At 45.7% G+C, this 13,656-nt stretch overlaps 1 protein-coding gene across 2 annotated transcripts in view; it reads left to right on the forward strand.

Moving 5' to 3' along the window:
- GOLPH3L (golgi phosphoprotein 3 like) overlaps positions 1–13,656 on the forward strand; it is a 102,576-nt gene that overhangs the window by 74,717 nt on the left and 14,203 nt on the right. For both annotated transcript variants that reach the window (XM_068253252.1, XM_068253253.1), the window contains exon 3: positions 10,982–11,113. In XM_068253252.1, coding sequence (XP_068109353.1) covers positions 10,982–11,113 — 132 coding nt within the window. The remainder of the gene's footprint in view (positions 1–10,981; positions 11,114–13,656) is intronic.

Raw genomic sequence — 13,656 nt, forward strand, 5'->3', positions numbered from 1 at the left:
ATCACAGGTGGGATACATCACAGGTGGGGTACAGGTGGGTGGGATACATCACAGGTGGGTGGGATACAGCACAGGTGGGGTACAGGTGGGTGGGATACATCACAGGTGGGATACATCACAGGTGGGGTACAGGTGGGTGGGATACATCACAGGTGGGGTAGAGGTGGGTGGGATACATCACAGGTGGGGTACTGGTGGGTGGGATACATCACAGGTGGGATACATCACAGGTGGGGTACAGGTGGGTGTGATACATCACAGGTGGGTGGGATACATCACAGGTGGGGTACAGGTGGGTGGGGAACAGGTGGGTGGGCCACGGGTGGGTGGGCAACACGTGGGTGACACAAATCCATAGCAAAAGTTGAATACATCACAAGCTTAAACCACAAGCCCCCCCCAAAAAACTTCTAGTCAACATACCCTCTGTGCCTTGCTGTCTCTTGCTCAAGTTCTCAAAGTCCTCCACATACAGCTTGGCAATTTTTTTCCACAGGCCTCTGCATTTTTTGATGTTGCTGTGGTCCGCATCCCCCTTGTCCCACAGGGCTGGTACCTGCTGCACCTGTAGGATGAGGTCTTCTGATGTGTAGGGCCTCACCCCCTCGCTATCAGACAGATCCTGCTCCATATTGCTGCCAAAGAGCTCCAGCATGAAGTCACTGCTGCTCCACTCTGTGAACGCTGGTGCCATGTGGTCCCCATCCAAAATGGCCACCATACCATAGAGTCAGCATAGGAAGTGTGGTACAACATCCGGTTTTTATAGCCAGTGTGTTGTGCGCTCTCCGGTTCTCATTGGTTTCCATTGGCCGGATGCAACATTCCGGCTCCGGTCCGGATACGTCAGCCGGACCAGCCGGACCAAAAAATAGCGCATGTTGGAACGGACGCCGGAGTCCGGATCCGGTCCGGCTCCGGTCCGGACGAAACGGACGCATGTGAACGGTCGCATAGACTTTCATTGCTATGCCGTGCGTCCGTTTCGTCCGGTCCGCATGCGGTCCGGCTCCGGCACGGCGATTCCGGATAGCAGCCGCTAATGTGAACCGGGCCTAAATTGGTAAATGGAATTTGATTTTATGGCTGACAATTCTGCTTTAAGCTATGTTAGGAGAGGGGGTTAGGGATAGGCATTGGTGAGCAGAGAAAGATAGCCCAGCTATATGAAAAGCGCCAACAACTCTGTCGCAAAGACAATAGTATATCCATTATGGTATTTTGACCGATATTCGTGTTTGCCTCAGTGTGCATTCAATTGACATGGCATTTATATACCTGCAACTTTGAAAGGGCTGCCGGGAAACTTGCATTAGTTTGAGAAAAGAGGTTTCTGAATCATTCACAGCGTACTTCACCAGGAGAATGGCCGCAACCTGAGAGATTGAGCAATATCTGAACAGATCTGCAGAGCTGCTATATGGATGAGCTTTTATATGTTGTGGGCCTGAGCAGGGCTGTGGAGTCGGAGTTGGAGCAATTTTGGGTGCCTGGAGTCGGGAAAGAATACTCCGACTCCTAATGAATTTAAACTGTAATTAAAATAGAAAATATGATAATGTTAAAGAGACTCTGTAACATTCAAAAGATCCCCTGGGGGGTACTCACCTCGGGTGGGGGAAGCCTCCGGATCCTAATGAGGCTTCCCACGCCGTCCTCTGTCCCACGGGGGTCTCTCCGCAGCCCTCCGAACAGCCGGCGACTGTGCCGACTGTCATTTCAATATTTACCTTTGCTGGCTCCAGCGGGGGCGCTGTGGCGGCTTTCCATTCCGAACTACACGGAAATACCCGATCTCATTCGGGTCCGCTCTACTGCGCAGGCGCAGGAAACTTGCACCTGCGCAGTAGAGCGGACCCGACGGCGATCGGGTATTTCCGTGTAGTTCGGAGCCGACAGCCGTCAGAGCGCCTGCGCAGGAGCCAGGAAGGTAAATATTGACGTCGCCGCTGCCCGGACTCCACGGAGGGCTGCAGCGAGACCCCTGACGGATGGAGGACGGCGTGGGAAGCCTCATTAGGATCCGGAGGCTTCCCCCACCCGAGGTGAGTACCCCCCAGGGGATCTTTTTATGTTACAGTTCCTCTTTAAGAATAAAGCCTGATGTGTAGCCGTGTTACTAATATAGATGGTCAATGAGATGGAAATAATTCTGCGCTGATGCTGATTTATGCAAATGTATGCACTCTTTGCTCCCGAAATCAAATAATTTGATATGTTGTTAAAATTTGGTTTGGTGACTACGAATTAAACGGTACCTGAGACGGATGAAAAAGAAAAGTTTTATACATACCTGGGGCTTCCTCCAGCCCCCTTCAAGCCAATAAGTCCTTTGCTGTCCTCCTCCACCACCTGAATCTTTTGCTAGGAGTCCCGGTAATTCAGCCAGGCAGAGCAGTCCGGTCACGTGCCATTCCTACAGCCAGGAGCATTCTGCACCTGCGCAATAGTGCTATGCAGGTGTAGTACGCACCCGGCGACGGAGTGTGTGCATACCCAATACGCCAGACTGGCTCAAGTACCTGGACTCATAGCAGAAGATCCAGGTGGCGGAGGACAGGGAGGGACTGATTAGCCTGAAGGGGGCTGGAGGAATCCCCAGGTATGTATAAAACTTTAATTCCATCTGTCTCAGGTTTACTTTGTTACACATTAGTACTATACTCTACATATGCGCTCCCCACAGAGCTGCAGAGAATCCACTGAGAATGTTGAGCACATTGAACACAGAGGTGTTGTCTTTCACCCATAAACCTGGTTCAGATTGTACATGAAGAAGAATCGCCTCATTCTCCTGCAGAGTACCTGCACATCACTCTGAGGCCCAGTGCACACTGGGCGGATCCGCCTACCTCATCCGCTTGAAAATCCGCGTGGCTAATGTATCTCTATGGGCTGGTGCACACCGGCGGTTTGAGGTTTTTAGCAAGCCGCAAACGTGCCTCTTGCTGCACATTTGCGGTTTGCTTAAAACCTCAAACCGCCGGTGTGCACCAGCCCATAGAGATACATTAGCCACGCGGATGCGGCCGGCGGATCACATACAAAATCCGCTCGGTGTGCACCCAGCAAATATCGGCTCTCTGCCCCCAAAACCACTAGCGTTTTGACGATCTGCTAGCGGTTTTGGTGTGCACTGGGCCTTACATGTACACACAGTCACATTGCCTAGGGCCTGATCCATGTTCAGATTGTGCATGAAGAATGTGTAATAGAGTAGGTATTTCCTCATTCCCCTGCAGAGTACCTGCACACCATTCTTACATGTACCCACAGTTACATTGCCTAGGGCCTGATAGATGTTCTTTGTTCCAGTCTGTACCTTTTACAAGTACTCTTACCAAGGACTAGTTTTAGTCTATGACTAAAGGGAATAAATATGACCGTCTACATATCCTTCTCACTTCAGTTGTCTTTTAAAATTCCTAAGCGTTGGCAGTTAAGAGACAAATTTCATGTTACATACTTTCAATCAACAAGATTGTAATATGCAAATTAGAGGAGTCGGAGTCGGTGGATTGTTGTACCGACTCCACAGCCCTGGGCCTGAGGACACCATCTCTCTGCAGCATGGCACGTGCGTTGTAGCACTGACCCCATTCAGTTACATTGAATGAGACTGCACCGTGCTATGCACAGAAATGCACGCAGCGATGCTTTGTCAGAACGGACTTTTGCACAAGTGTGCCCATCAGTGCTGTCTGACCTTGCATATCGCACACTGAAACACGTTGCTGAAATCAGCTCAGAAATGCATCAGTGTGCTCACTGCTCAGGTCTTTATAAAGCACAACACAACTGCCCTACTGTCAGCTAAAGAGCAAGAGATGACTGGTGCAGCTTGCATTATTATGCAAATGAAAGGGCGTATTTAAATTTCACCATGTTTTCTTCAAGCTTCCAGGCAGGTGCTTTTCTGCACCTGTGTAGAAGCTGGATGTGAGTTTCACGGTCGGTCATCTTCAAAGAACCACAAGTTGCCACCTACGTACCTGCCTGTATGCAGAGAATAGCTGCACTGTGCATCACAGGGGTGTGTACAGCATGAAGGACACATTTGCAAGCTGTACTCTGAACTTGGATAATAAATTAATTCCAAGAAGGTGTGTGTCTTATAGAGTCATTGGAATAAGTGCTTAACACATATGTGTACATTTACTGTTCAAGTATTTAGTATTTAAATTTTACCAGAAATTTTGGAGATATTCTTGTTATTATTCAAATGCCTCCTTTAGGCAATTGTTTATAAGCATTTAATAGAATTCAGCCTCCACCTGAATATCAAAAAGACCAAGATTATGACAATAGTAGATGACAGCAATATCAAGATAGCAGTTGACAATGAAAATATTGAGTGTGTGCAGGAATTCACCTTTCTCGGCTCTCAGATCGATCGAAATAGTGATTGTAGTCATGAAATAAAACGTCGGATAACCCTGGGCAGAAACGCGATGGTAAGCATGAACAAAGTATGGAAAAGCAAAGACATTAGCATTAGGACCAAATGTAGACTGATTCATGCCATTGTTTCCCCCATAACCATGTATGGCTGCGAAATTTGGACCCTAAGAAAAGCAGATAGAAGAAAAATCGACTCTTTCGAGTTGTGGTGCTGGCGATGGTTGCCTCGCATTCCATGGACAGCAAGAATGACGAACAAAGAAGTATTGGAACGTATAAGACCAGACATGTCACTGGAAGGCAAGATTACCAGACTCAGACTCGCATATTTCGGCCACAAGATGCAATCAAATTCCTTAGAGAAAGACCTAATGCTAGAATTGATCAGTGGCAAAAGACAACAAGGCCGCCAGGTAACGCGTTGGCTTGATACCATAAAAGCTGACACAGGATTGAGCTTAAGGCAACTGGCAGAAACGGTACAAGATCGGACAGCATGGAGAGCTAACCCATAGAATTGCCGAGTCGGACACATCATCATCATCATCATCATCATCATCATGATCATCATTTAACCATCTTAGCGGTATGGACGAGCTCAGCTCGTCCATTACCGCCAGAGGGTGCCGCTCAGGCCCTGCTGGGCCGATTTTGTTCAAATAAAAAGCAGCACACGCAGCCGGCACTTTGCCAGCCGCGTGTGCAGCCTGATCGCCGCCGCTCTGCGGCGATCCGCCGCGAGCAGCGGCGAAAGAAGGTCCCCTCAGCCGCCCGAGCCCTGCGCAGCCGGAACAAATAGTTCCGACCAGCGCTAAGGGCTGGATCGGAGGCGGCTGACGTCAGGACGTCCATGACGTCACTCCGCTCGTCGCCATGGCGACGAGGAAAGCCAAACAAGGAAGGCTGCTCATTGCAGCCTTCCTTGTTACTTATGCTTGCCGGAGGCGATCGGAAGAACGCCTCCGGAGCGCCCTCTAGTGGGCTTTCATGCAGCCAACTTTCAGTTGGCTGCATGAAATAGTTTTTTTTAATTTAAAAAAAACCCTCCAGCAGCCGCCCTGGCGATCTCAATAGAACGCCAGGGTGGTTGATAGAACATTATTTTAAATGACTGTAATGATGCTTTTTTTATTTTATTTTTTTTTTATTTTGTGGATGTGGACCTGAATTCAAAACTTCCTCTCTGCTCTAAAAAAAAATGCAACAGCATAATAACCTTCGAATAGGTTATGAAACATTTCTTTGTTACAGCTGATGCACATCCTACCGTAAATCTGCAGTGTCTACTTCCTGCTTTCATGGAAGCAGACATATTAACATCCTGTGCTTTCAAATGAGCTTATCTGCTGTGGCAGTCAGGTGACACAGGGGAGAGATGAAATTACAGCTTGTGATTAGACACAAATGAGGGGGGGATTAGACAGGCTGAACTCACTAAATACATACAGGGTGCATTTCTCTGCGTTTTCCTTCTGTCCTGTGCAAGAGTTCAGGTCCACTTTAAATGAAACCGTGTGAGATGGATGGCCGCATAGTGTTGTGCGATTTGATCAATGCCTGATAGAGTTCTGCTGAATTCTAACAATTGGGGAGGGATCAATCACCATGGCATCACAGGCAATGATCGACGCATGTATGCCAAGCCTAAAGGTGCCCATACATTGCTTGATTTCCCATATTGAGCGATTTAAGCAATTGACTAGTTGCCCACACACTGCAAGTGAGGGCCTATAAGATTCTCCTTCACTAATCGAGCTGAACGATGTTGTGTCTCCATGCTCTGAAACCGAAAATCGATTCTGTGTTGTTCAAAATCGTGAGAACAGTAGCCGATTCCTTTTACTCGATTGGGTAGGATGGAAAATATCGGTCGATTGTAAACTGGTTGATTCGCCCAGATACTGGCTAATTTCCATCAAACGAGCAGAATGGAACATAATCAGTTCTCCTCCAATCTAATAAAATGTTAATGTCAAATGGTCGATCAAACAGATCAGTTTGAGTAACTTATGGGCACTTTTTTTTTGTTTATTTTTTCTAAAAGAGAAAAAGGGAGCTATTTCCTCTGGGATAGAACCCTGCTCGCCCCCTTATTTCATCACATGGACATGAAGAGTTACTGAATGGTAACTTGGTAAACTAGCAGTTGTGTAATTTAGTTATGTTTTCTTATAGGTTTAGGTTATTTCTGTAAGTTATGAATTAACTGCGATGGCCTATATCCTGTAGTTCACTAACTTTCCTGCAGTCTTTCCTACATTCTGATTTGACTCAAACTAGTCTGCTAAACTTTTGTCACCTGATGCCAGACACTTTAAAAAAAAAAAAAAAAAAAGACACCCTGGACAACTTTAGTTCTCTGTCCTTTTGTAAGGCTGCGTTCCCTCTTTATGTGTAATTATGATATATGGCGCCCATGTTGGGTAGCCATGTTTCAATGTCTGTAACTTTTCTTATGCATACCTGGCCCTTGGGCCCAATAAAAGATTTTGAAACTAAGGCTGCGTTCCCACTTGTTCCGGACCATGTGAGCCGATGGTCCGGCTGTAGCCTGTTCAAATGCGCTCCCCCATATAGCATGCCCAGGATTATCGCGGACTGCACAGAAGGTACTGCATTGGATCCTGCAGATCTGTTGCAGCGTGACAAGTGTGAATGACTCTTATTTATAAAATAGGAGCCGTTCACTGTGGAGCAGAGAACGCAAAAAGATTTCCGTTCCTCCATTTAAGTGGGAAAAGAGCCTAATTTTACCCCAGTACATGTTAAAATAGAGAAGAGGGACACTGTTTTGTGAATTAAAAAAAAAAAATTGTGATTCATGAAGAATTACCGTACTAAGCAAAGGTACATTTTTCATACAGCCACAGATGCAGTAAATGCTGTAAACATCAGTGTTGCTCGGATACCCCTTTTCAAAATCCGGATCAGATTCAGATCCGGATACCCAGCTATCCGATCCGGGTCGGATATCAGAGTTCAAAATTTCCCAATCCGAATCTGATATCTGACCCTAGTATCCGGCGGATTCGGATATCCGGGTAGAAAACCGGAAGTGGCCTTTAAATTGCTTTAAAAATGTTTTATCGATAATTATTTTGTCAATAATTATTGAATCGGATGAAAATCAGTGCTGCCAAGAGCATGGCTAATCAATTCTGGCCGAAATTGGTCGCATATCTTGATCAAACATACTGCAAGATGTGGGGCCGTTGTGGTCGATTGGGTGTGCGGGGGTAAAAGTGAGTGATGTCAGGACGATGGACAAACAGGATGAAATCACAGTCACTGTAACCCGTGTGGGCGTTTATTCATTACCCGTCCCGTGTCTCCCATCGTGCGGTGCCCATCCGTCTTTGGAATCCGCTGCTCTTCCATACACTCACCCGCATGAAGCTCAGTCCTGCGTTAAAGTCTCTTTGTAAGTCTCAAAAGATTTGTGTAGAAATCTACTGAGCATCGATCAAACCGTAGGCATTGTACAACTTGATGCAGTGCAACACAATGTGCCAACCCGTTCCCCACCGATTAACACTGAGAATGTCAAACACGTCCAGCCAACCTTTTGATCAGTTAACTGCCCAGAATTGAGGGAAAATGAATTGATCGGATAGGCTAGGCCAATAAAGGTTCAGCAGATTTGATTTAAAGGGATACTGTAGGGGGGTCGGGAGAAAATGAGTTGAACTTACCCGGGGCTTCTAATGGTCCCCCGCAGACATTTTGTGCCCGCGCAGCCACTCATCAATGCTCTGGCCCCGCCTCCAGTTCACTTCTGGAATTTCTGACTTTAAAGTCAGAAAACCACTGCGCCTGCATTGCCGTGTCCTCGCTCCCACTGATGTCACCAGGAGTGTATTGCACAAGTCCAGTATGGTCTTTGGTCTGCACAGTATGCTCCTGGTGCCATCAGGGGAAGCGAGGACACGGCAATGCAGGCGCAGTGGTTTTCTGACTTTAAAGTCAGAAATTCCAGAAGTGAACTGGAGGCGGGGCCGGAGCATCAGTGAGCGGCTGCGCGGGCACAGGATGTCTGCGGGGGACCATTAGAAGCCCCGGGTAACTTCAACTCATTTTCCCCCGACCCCCCCTACAGTATCCCTTTAAGTGACTTGAATTGTCCTGAAACAGCGATATGTATACGCCAAGCATAAGAGTAAAGCTAGAACCACCTAGATCCCCTGTACTTCATTACTGTCTGTGTATATGCTTGTGAGGTAGCACAGACACACTGCAAGCTCTGCCATTTTTTTTGGGGGGGGGGGGGGACACACATTATTCTCTGCATTAGATGATTGTGTTTACCCTCTTGACCAGAGCTGTACAAAGCAGTTGTGCAGAGTCTGGGTCAGAGGATGACGCAGGTGTGCTGGGTGTTTGCTTAGTACATGATGTAACATCACATCCGGGACAGCTTAGAGAAGCCTGCCTGGCTTGGCACTCGTGAATAGCACAATTGACACAGTTATTTGCATTGTCCAGTTATCCAAGCTGCCTGGCAGCAATTCTTCTATTGTTTGGTGTAACCTGTGTCACAATCATCTCAGGTGATCAGTTACCTCACTGATCTATTTTCAGTACTTTTGATGTGCTGAATTCTTTTTCTGTTTAAAAATGTACTATAAATCATTTTTTTCCTATGTTGCTGTCACTGAAGGTGGTAAAAATCTGACCGTTTTTTTTCACTAGTGATGAGCACAATATGCAAAATTTCAGGAAAAATCATAATTTATTTTTATATGTAAAAATAATCAGCAACTGTAATTTTGCATTCTCACGTTTTTAATGTGCCGACGTTACCCATACATGCTTTCATCACTAAAGTTGCTACATATGTTAGGGAGATTAGTGGAAATAAGTCAAAAAAATTATTTTTCAAGCAGCCCTTGTAGTTTTTGAAAAAAATGCAAAGGAATTTTTTTTTTTCTTTTTAAACTAATTTTTCTAAGTTCAATGAGAAGCAGAGCCGAATAATTATACAAGATTTATACATACCTGGGGCTTCCTCCAGCCCCATCCGTACGGATCGCTCCCACGCCGCCGTCCTCCGCCTTCTCAGTCTTCTACACCGGGTCCCGTAACTTCTGCCATTCGGGGGCCAGTGTAAGCAAGCTCAGTGCGCTCCCTCCGTACTGCGCAGGCACATGTGTAAGGCAGGCGCCGGAGAGCCAGACTGAGTCACTGCGCATGCGTAAAACTGGCCGAAGTTACAGAAGATGGAGAAGGCTGAGGACGGCGGCGTGGGAGCGATCCGTGTGCATGAGGCTGGAGGAAGCCCCTGGGTATGTATATATCTTGTAGAATTATTCAGGTCTGAGTCTCTTTAAAAACCATTTTAAAATCTACAAGGCATTTTTGAAATTGGCTTGTTGCCACTATTCCCCTTAAAGGGAACCAGAGACAAAGCCTGGGTAAAAATGAAAAAGCTTTTATACATATCTGGGGCTTCCTCCATCCCCCATAAGCCTGGATCGCTCCCACGCCGCCGTCCTCTGCTGCCTCTATCGCCGCTACCGTGTTCCGTCACTTCCGGCAGACGCGGCCAATTTTACGAAAGAGCATGGACTCCCTCCATATCCTTACGCATGCGCCTGCATAGTATAGCGGCACATGCGTAAGGATATGGAGGGAGTCCCTGCTCTTGCGTACCAATGGCCGCGTCCGCCGGCAGTGATGCACTGCGCTTGCGTCGACTGGCCGAAAGTACGGGACCTGGTACCGGCGGATAGAGGCAGCGGAGGACGGCGGTGTGGGAGCAATCCAGGCTTATGGGGCTGGAGGAAGCCCCAGGTATGTATAAAAGCTTTTTTCAAACGTCTCTGGTTCTCTTTAACATAAGCAGAAATTTTGGTGACAAAAACATGTATGGGGGCTTTGCTATAAGTCGCTAAATTTGGCACAAAGTTACGCAAAATTATGAATAGATTACACAAAAGCAATTGTTTCCAAATTGTAATTAAGGCTGTCATTGTAAAAAATGTAAAAAAATGTACGCAAAATTTAACGAGATCATAATTAGCAGATAACCATCATCACTATTTTTGACTAGTCCTTTTCCTCATATGGAATTCTCGGTAATTCCTTAAGTTTCTACAAAAACAATCCTTGAAAAAGGATCTTTGCTAAGATGCCGGCTGGCCGTCTTACTCACTGTGCATTATCTTGCCGGCTACACCACTGAACAATTGTTCAGTAAGTGCTCTTGACAATAAAGAATCTCCTAGGAGAAGATGGACTAGTCAAAATTCTTTCCAATTTTTGCTGCAACATAGACACAGTTAGTTACTCAGCAAAGAAACGGAAGTGAGTACACAAAAAAAGTTGATCTTTATGTGGACAACTAGCTATTTACCTGAAGTGTGGGGAGCAGATGTGCAAATGATGCTCGAATTTTTCCATATACTTTAAGGTAGTGGTCTGCATTTAACTACCGTAAATAATAGAAACCGCTCTTCCGGTCTACCACACATCTGGTAGACCGGAAGAACACAGATCTGATATTACAGAACAATACACATTATTATTTTACCACTGACAAGTTTTGTAATGTAATGCTAAAATTAATCTTGTCTTTACGCAGGGATACACGTCATTCTGGAATGACTGCATATCATCTGGACTACGTGGAGGCATTTTAATTGAGCTGTTCCTCAGGGGTCGTATTACACTGGAGCCAGCCACACTACGCAAGAAGCGGATCTTGGATAGAAGGGCAAGTACCTGTCTAGCACCATTTCTTAATCATTCCTGAAGGTGTGGTTTAAAAGCTACACTTTGGTGTAATAATTAAATTGAATTTTAACACTTGCATAGCGCTTTTTCTCCCGTCAGACTCAAAGTGCTCAGTAGGCCACCATGCAGCATAATTGAGTCTCGCCCTAGGACTCCATACTAAATACAGTAAGTACTGGCTTCGGTCAGGATTTGAACCTTGGTCTCCTATGTCAAAGGCAGCGTCTTTAACTAATAAACAGTGCCTCCCATTGGCTTCCAGTTGGCTGATGTGTACTGTGTAAAGTTGATACAGATTTTCTGCATGGGCTGAAGGCGTCACAGCAGGCTGGGCAGCCAACACATCTAATATTTTGAGACTTTAGCAGAGCAACCTTCTGCTTTTCAACATGCGCTCCATTGCTCTCATAGTATTGCCTACATTGGATAACCTGTAGCTCCCCATACTGGTTGAAAGTCAGCAGTGTTGCTAGCCACACTAACAATTACATCACTAGTGTAGGAGTTGCCTGTGTGACAATACATGTCAAACCAAAATGTAGAACACTAGCTCCGGTGTGTTTTTGTTTAGTTTTTTAAATTTATTTTTGAGAAGGAATAGGGGCACCTTTGCGATTCAAATGTAATTTAGTGATCATAGTCCTTTCAGAAGTCAGTGTGTGCTTGTGGACTTATAGAAAAATCCAAAGGGTCCGCACACTCTATGAAGGTTCAACGTGATTTTTAACCTAACACACGATATGTTCATTTCAGTCACCAACAACCTTTTGGGGTCACAGAGTACCCTTTGTGAAGCATGTGCCTTCTGTTACATACCTTGACAAAGGAAACTGCAGTTAGTGACAGGAAAGAACATATTGTGTGTTATGTGAATAAACCACGTTGAACCTTTATAAAGTGTGCGAACCCTTTAGATTTTTCTATATTGTCGTTATGGTCCTGCACCTTGAACTCCAGGATGGTGTGCAACTAATACTCTGATATGCTTGTGCACTTAGATTCGCTGCGCTTGAAGTTGGGCCAAGCCCTAAGTGTAATGCTAAGTGCTCAAGATTAAACTAAAAATAAATACATTTGAAAGATTTCCGAGCTGTTTACTTTCCTGGCCTGGGATTACAGGGAAGTAGTAGAATGTTCTTCATCTTTACAGTTGTGCTGGGGGGTTAAGGGTAGCCTTTGATGTACTTTTGCGAAGTCCTCTTCAGGTTGCCCCTCTATTTCTCATTTTATACATGTCCCCCATAGGTGACACTAATCTTCTGTTATGTAACTGACAAAATTGCCACCAAGATCACCACACCATTAAAATGCTACTTTTGTGTAGTTCAGCTTACAGCAGCTTTGTAATGCCTCCAGTGAGTCCCAGTTTCCTAGTGCCTGATGTACTTTGTACCAGCTTTCCAATGGCCAACCCTATATACCAGAATTGCATCCCCAACTTTTAATGTCACCTGTAACTTACATTAGCTTTACAGCTCCCCTGGTAGTTGCTGCCAGCTTTGTAGGGATCCCAGTACTGTACTTTGCAACCAGGTTTCCAAAGTTCCCAGTAGTGGGTGTTAACTGTGTAGGAACCAGAGTACTGTGTCTAGGTTTCCAGTGTCTCCGGTAGCAAGTGCCTGTTTAGTTGGGCCTCCTGTAGTGCATCCTTAGCTTTCCAACTCCCCTTATATTCTGAACCAACTTCCCATTGCAGGACTCGTCCTCTTTAGCCTAGACTGCACCCTCTGGGACGCTGGCAGTTTGAGCAGTCTGAGCACATTCCAGCCGCCGTGTACTGCTGCTTTTTAAGTGGTGAACTGCAGCAAACAAGTGAACAGTGTGTTCACAGTATGAACAATATGCAGCCAGCAACATTCTATGCCTCCAAATTGGCAATCTGGCTGACCTTCACTTTAATACTGCAGTCAGATTTTTGCTGAAATTGGCAGTTTGGTAAGAAATGCTGCTCTAAGTGGCCATTTGCATATCTGGAATAATACTAAGGTTTACTTTTCTGGCGAACAAGCGGTTTATCCTTTAATAAGTATTTCCAAGAGGTGGCGCTCACGGTGTAGAAATAACAAGAAAACAATTAATATTAAATGTCTCTGTGCAAAACACATTAAATGACAGTTCTATAGTCCCTTGAAACATCCATCAGGGTCTCAATTCCACTTCCAATCCTATTGAAGGCTTTGCAGATTTAATGCTTCACCACATAGGGATAGACCACTACCAGCACCCTTTGTGTGCCAATCACCGCATCCACTGACCTCACAGGTCAGTATAAGCCTTGACCGTTCCCGGGTCGCCCCCCACCTCTTAAAGCACATCAACAGTATAGGTTTTCTCCCAAGGAGAACTCTTCTTTGTTATATCACCTCAAAGAAAACTCCACATAGTATAATACCGCTTAAAAAATATTTATTAAAACATCCAATTGCACTCCCGTATTCCAGCAGTTAGAAAGCGCTCATAGTTTTTAGACGGGCTCTCCCCCGTATTGGTGGCCAAGGCTGGCAGGCTCCAGTGACGTTGGGC

Source organism: Hyperolius riggenbachi, chromosome 9, assembly GCF_040937935.1.
Source record: "Hyperolius riggenbachi isolate aHypRig1 chromosome 9, aHypRig1.pri, whole genome shotgun sequence".
NCBI lineage: Eukaryota > Metazoa > Chordata > Amphibia > Anura > Hyperoliidae > Hyperolius > Hyperolius riggenbachi.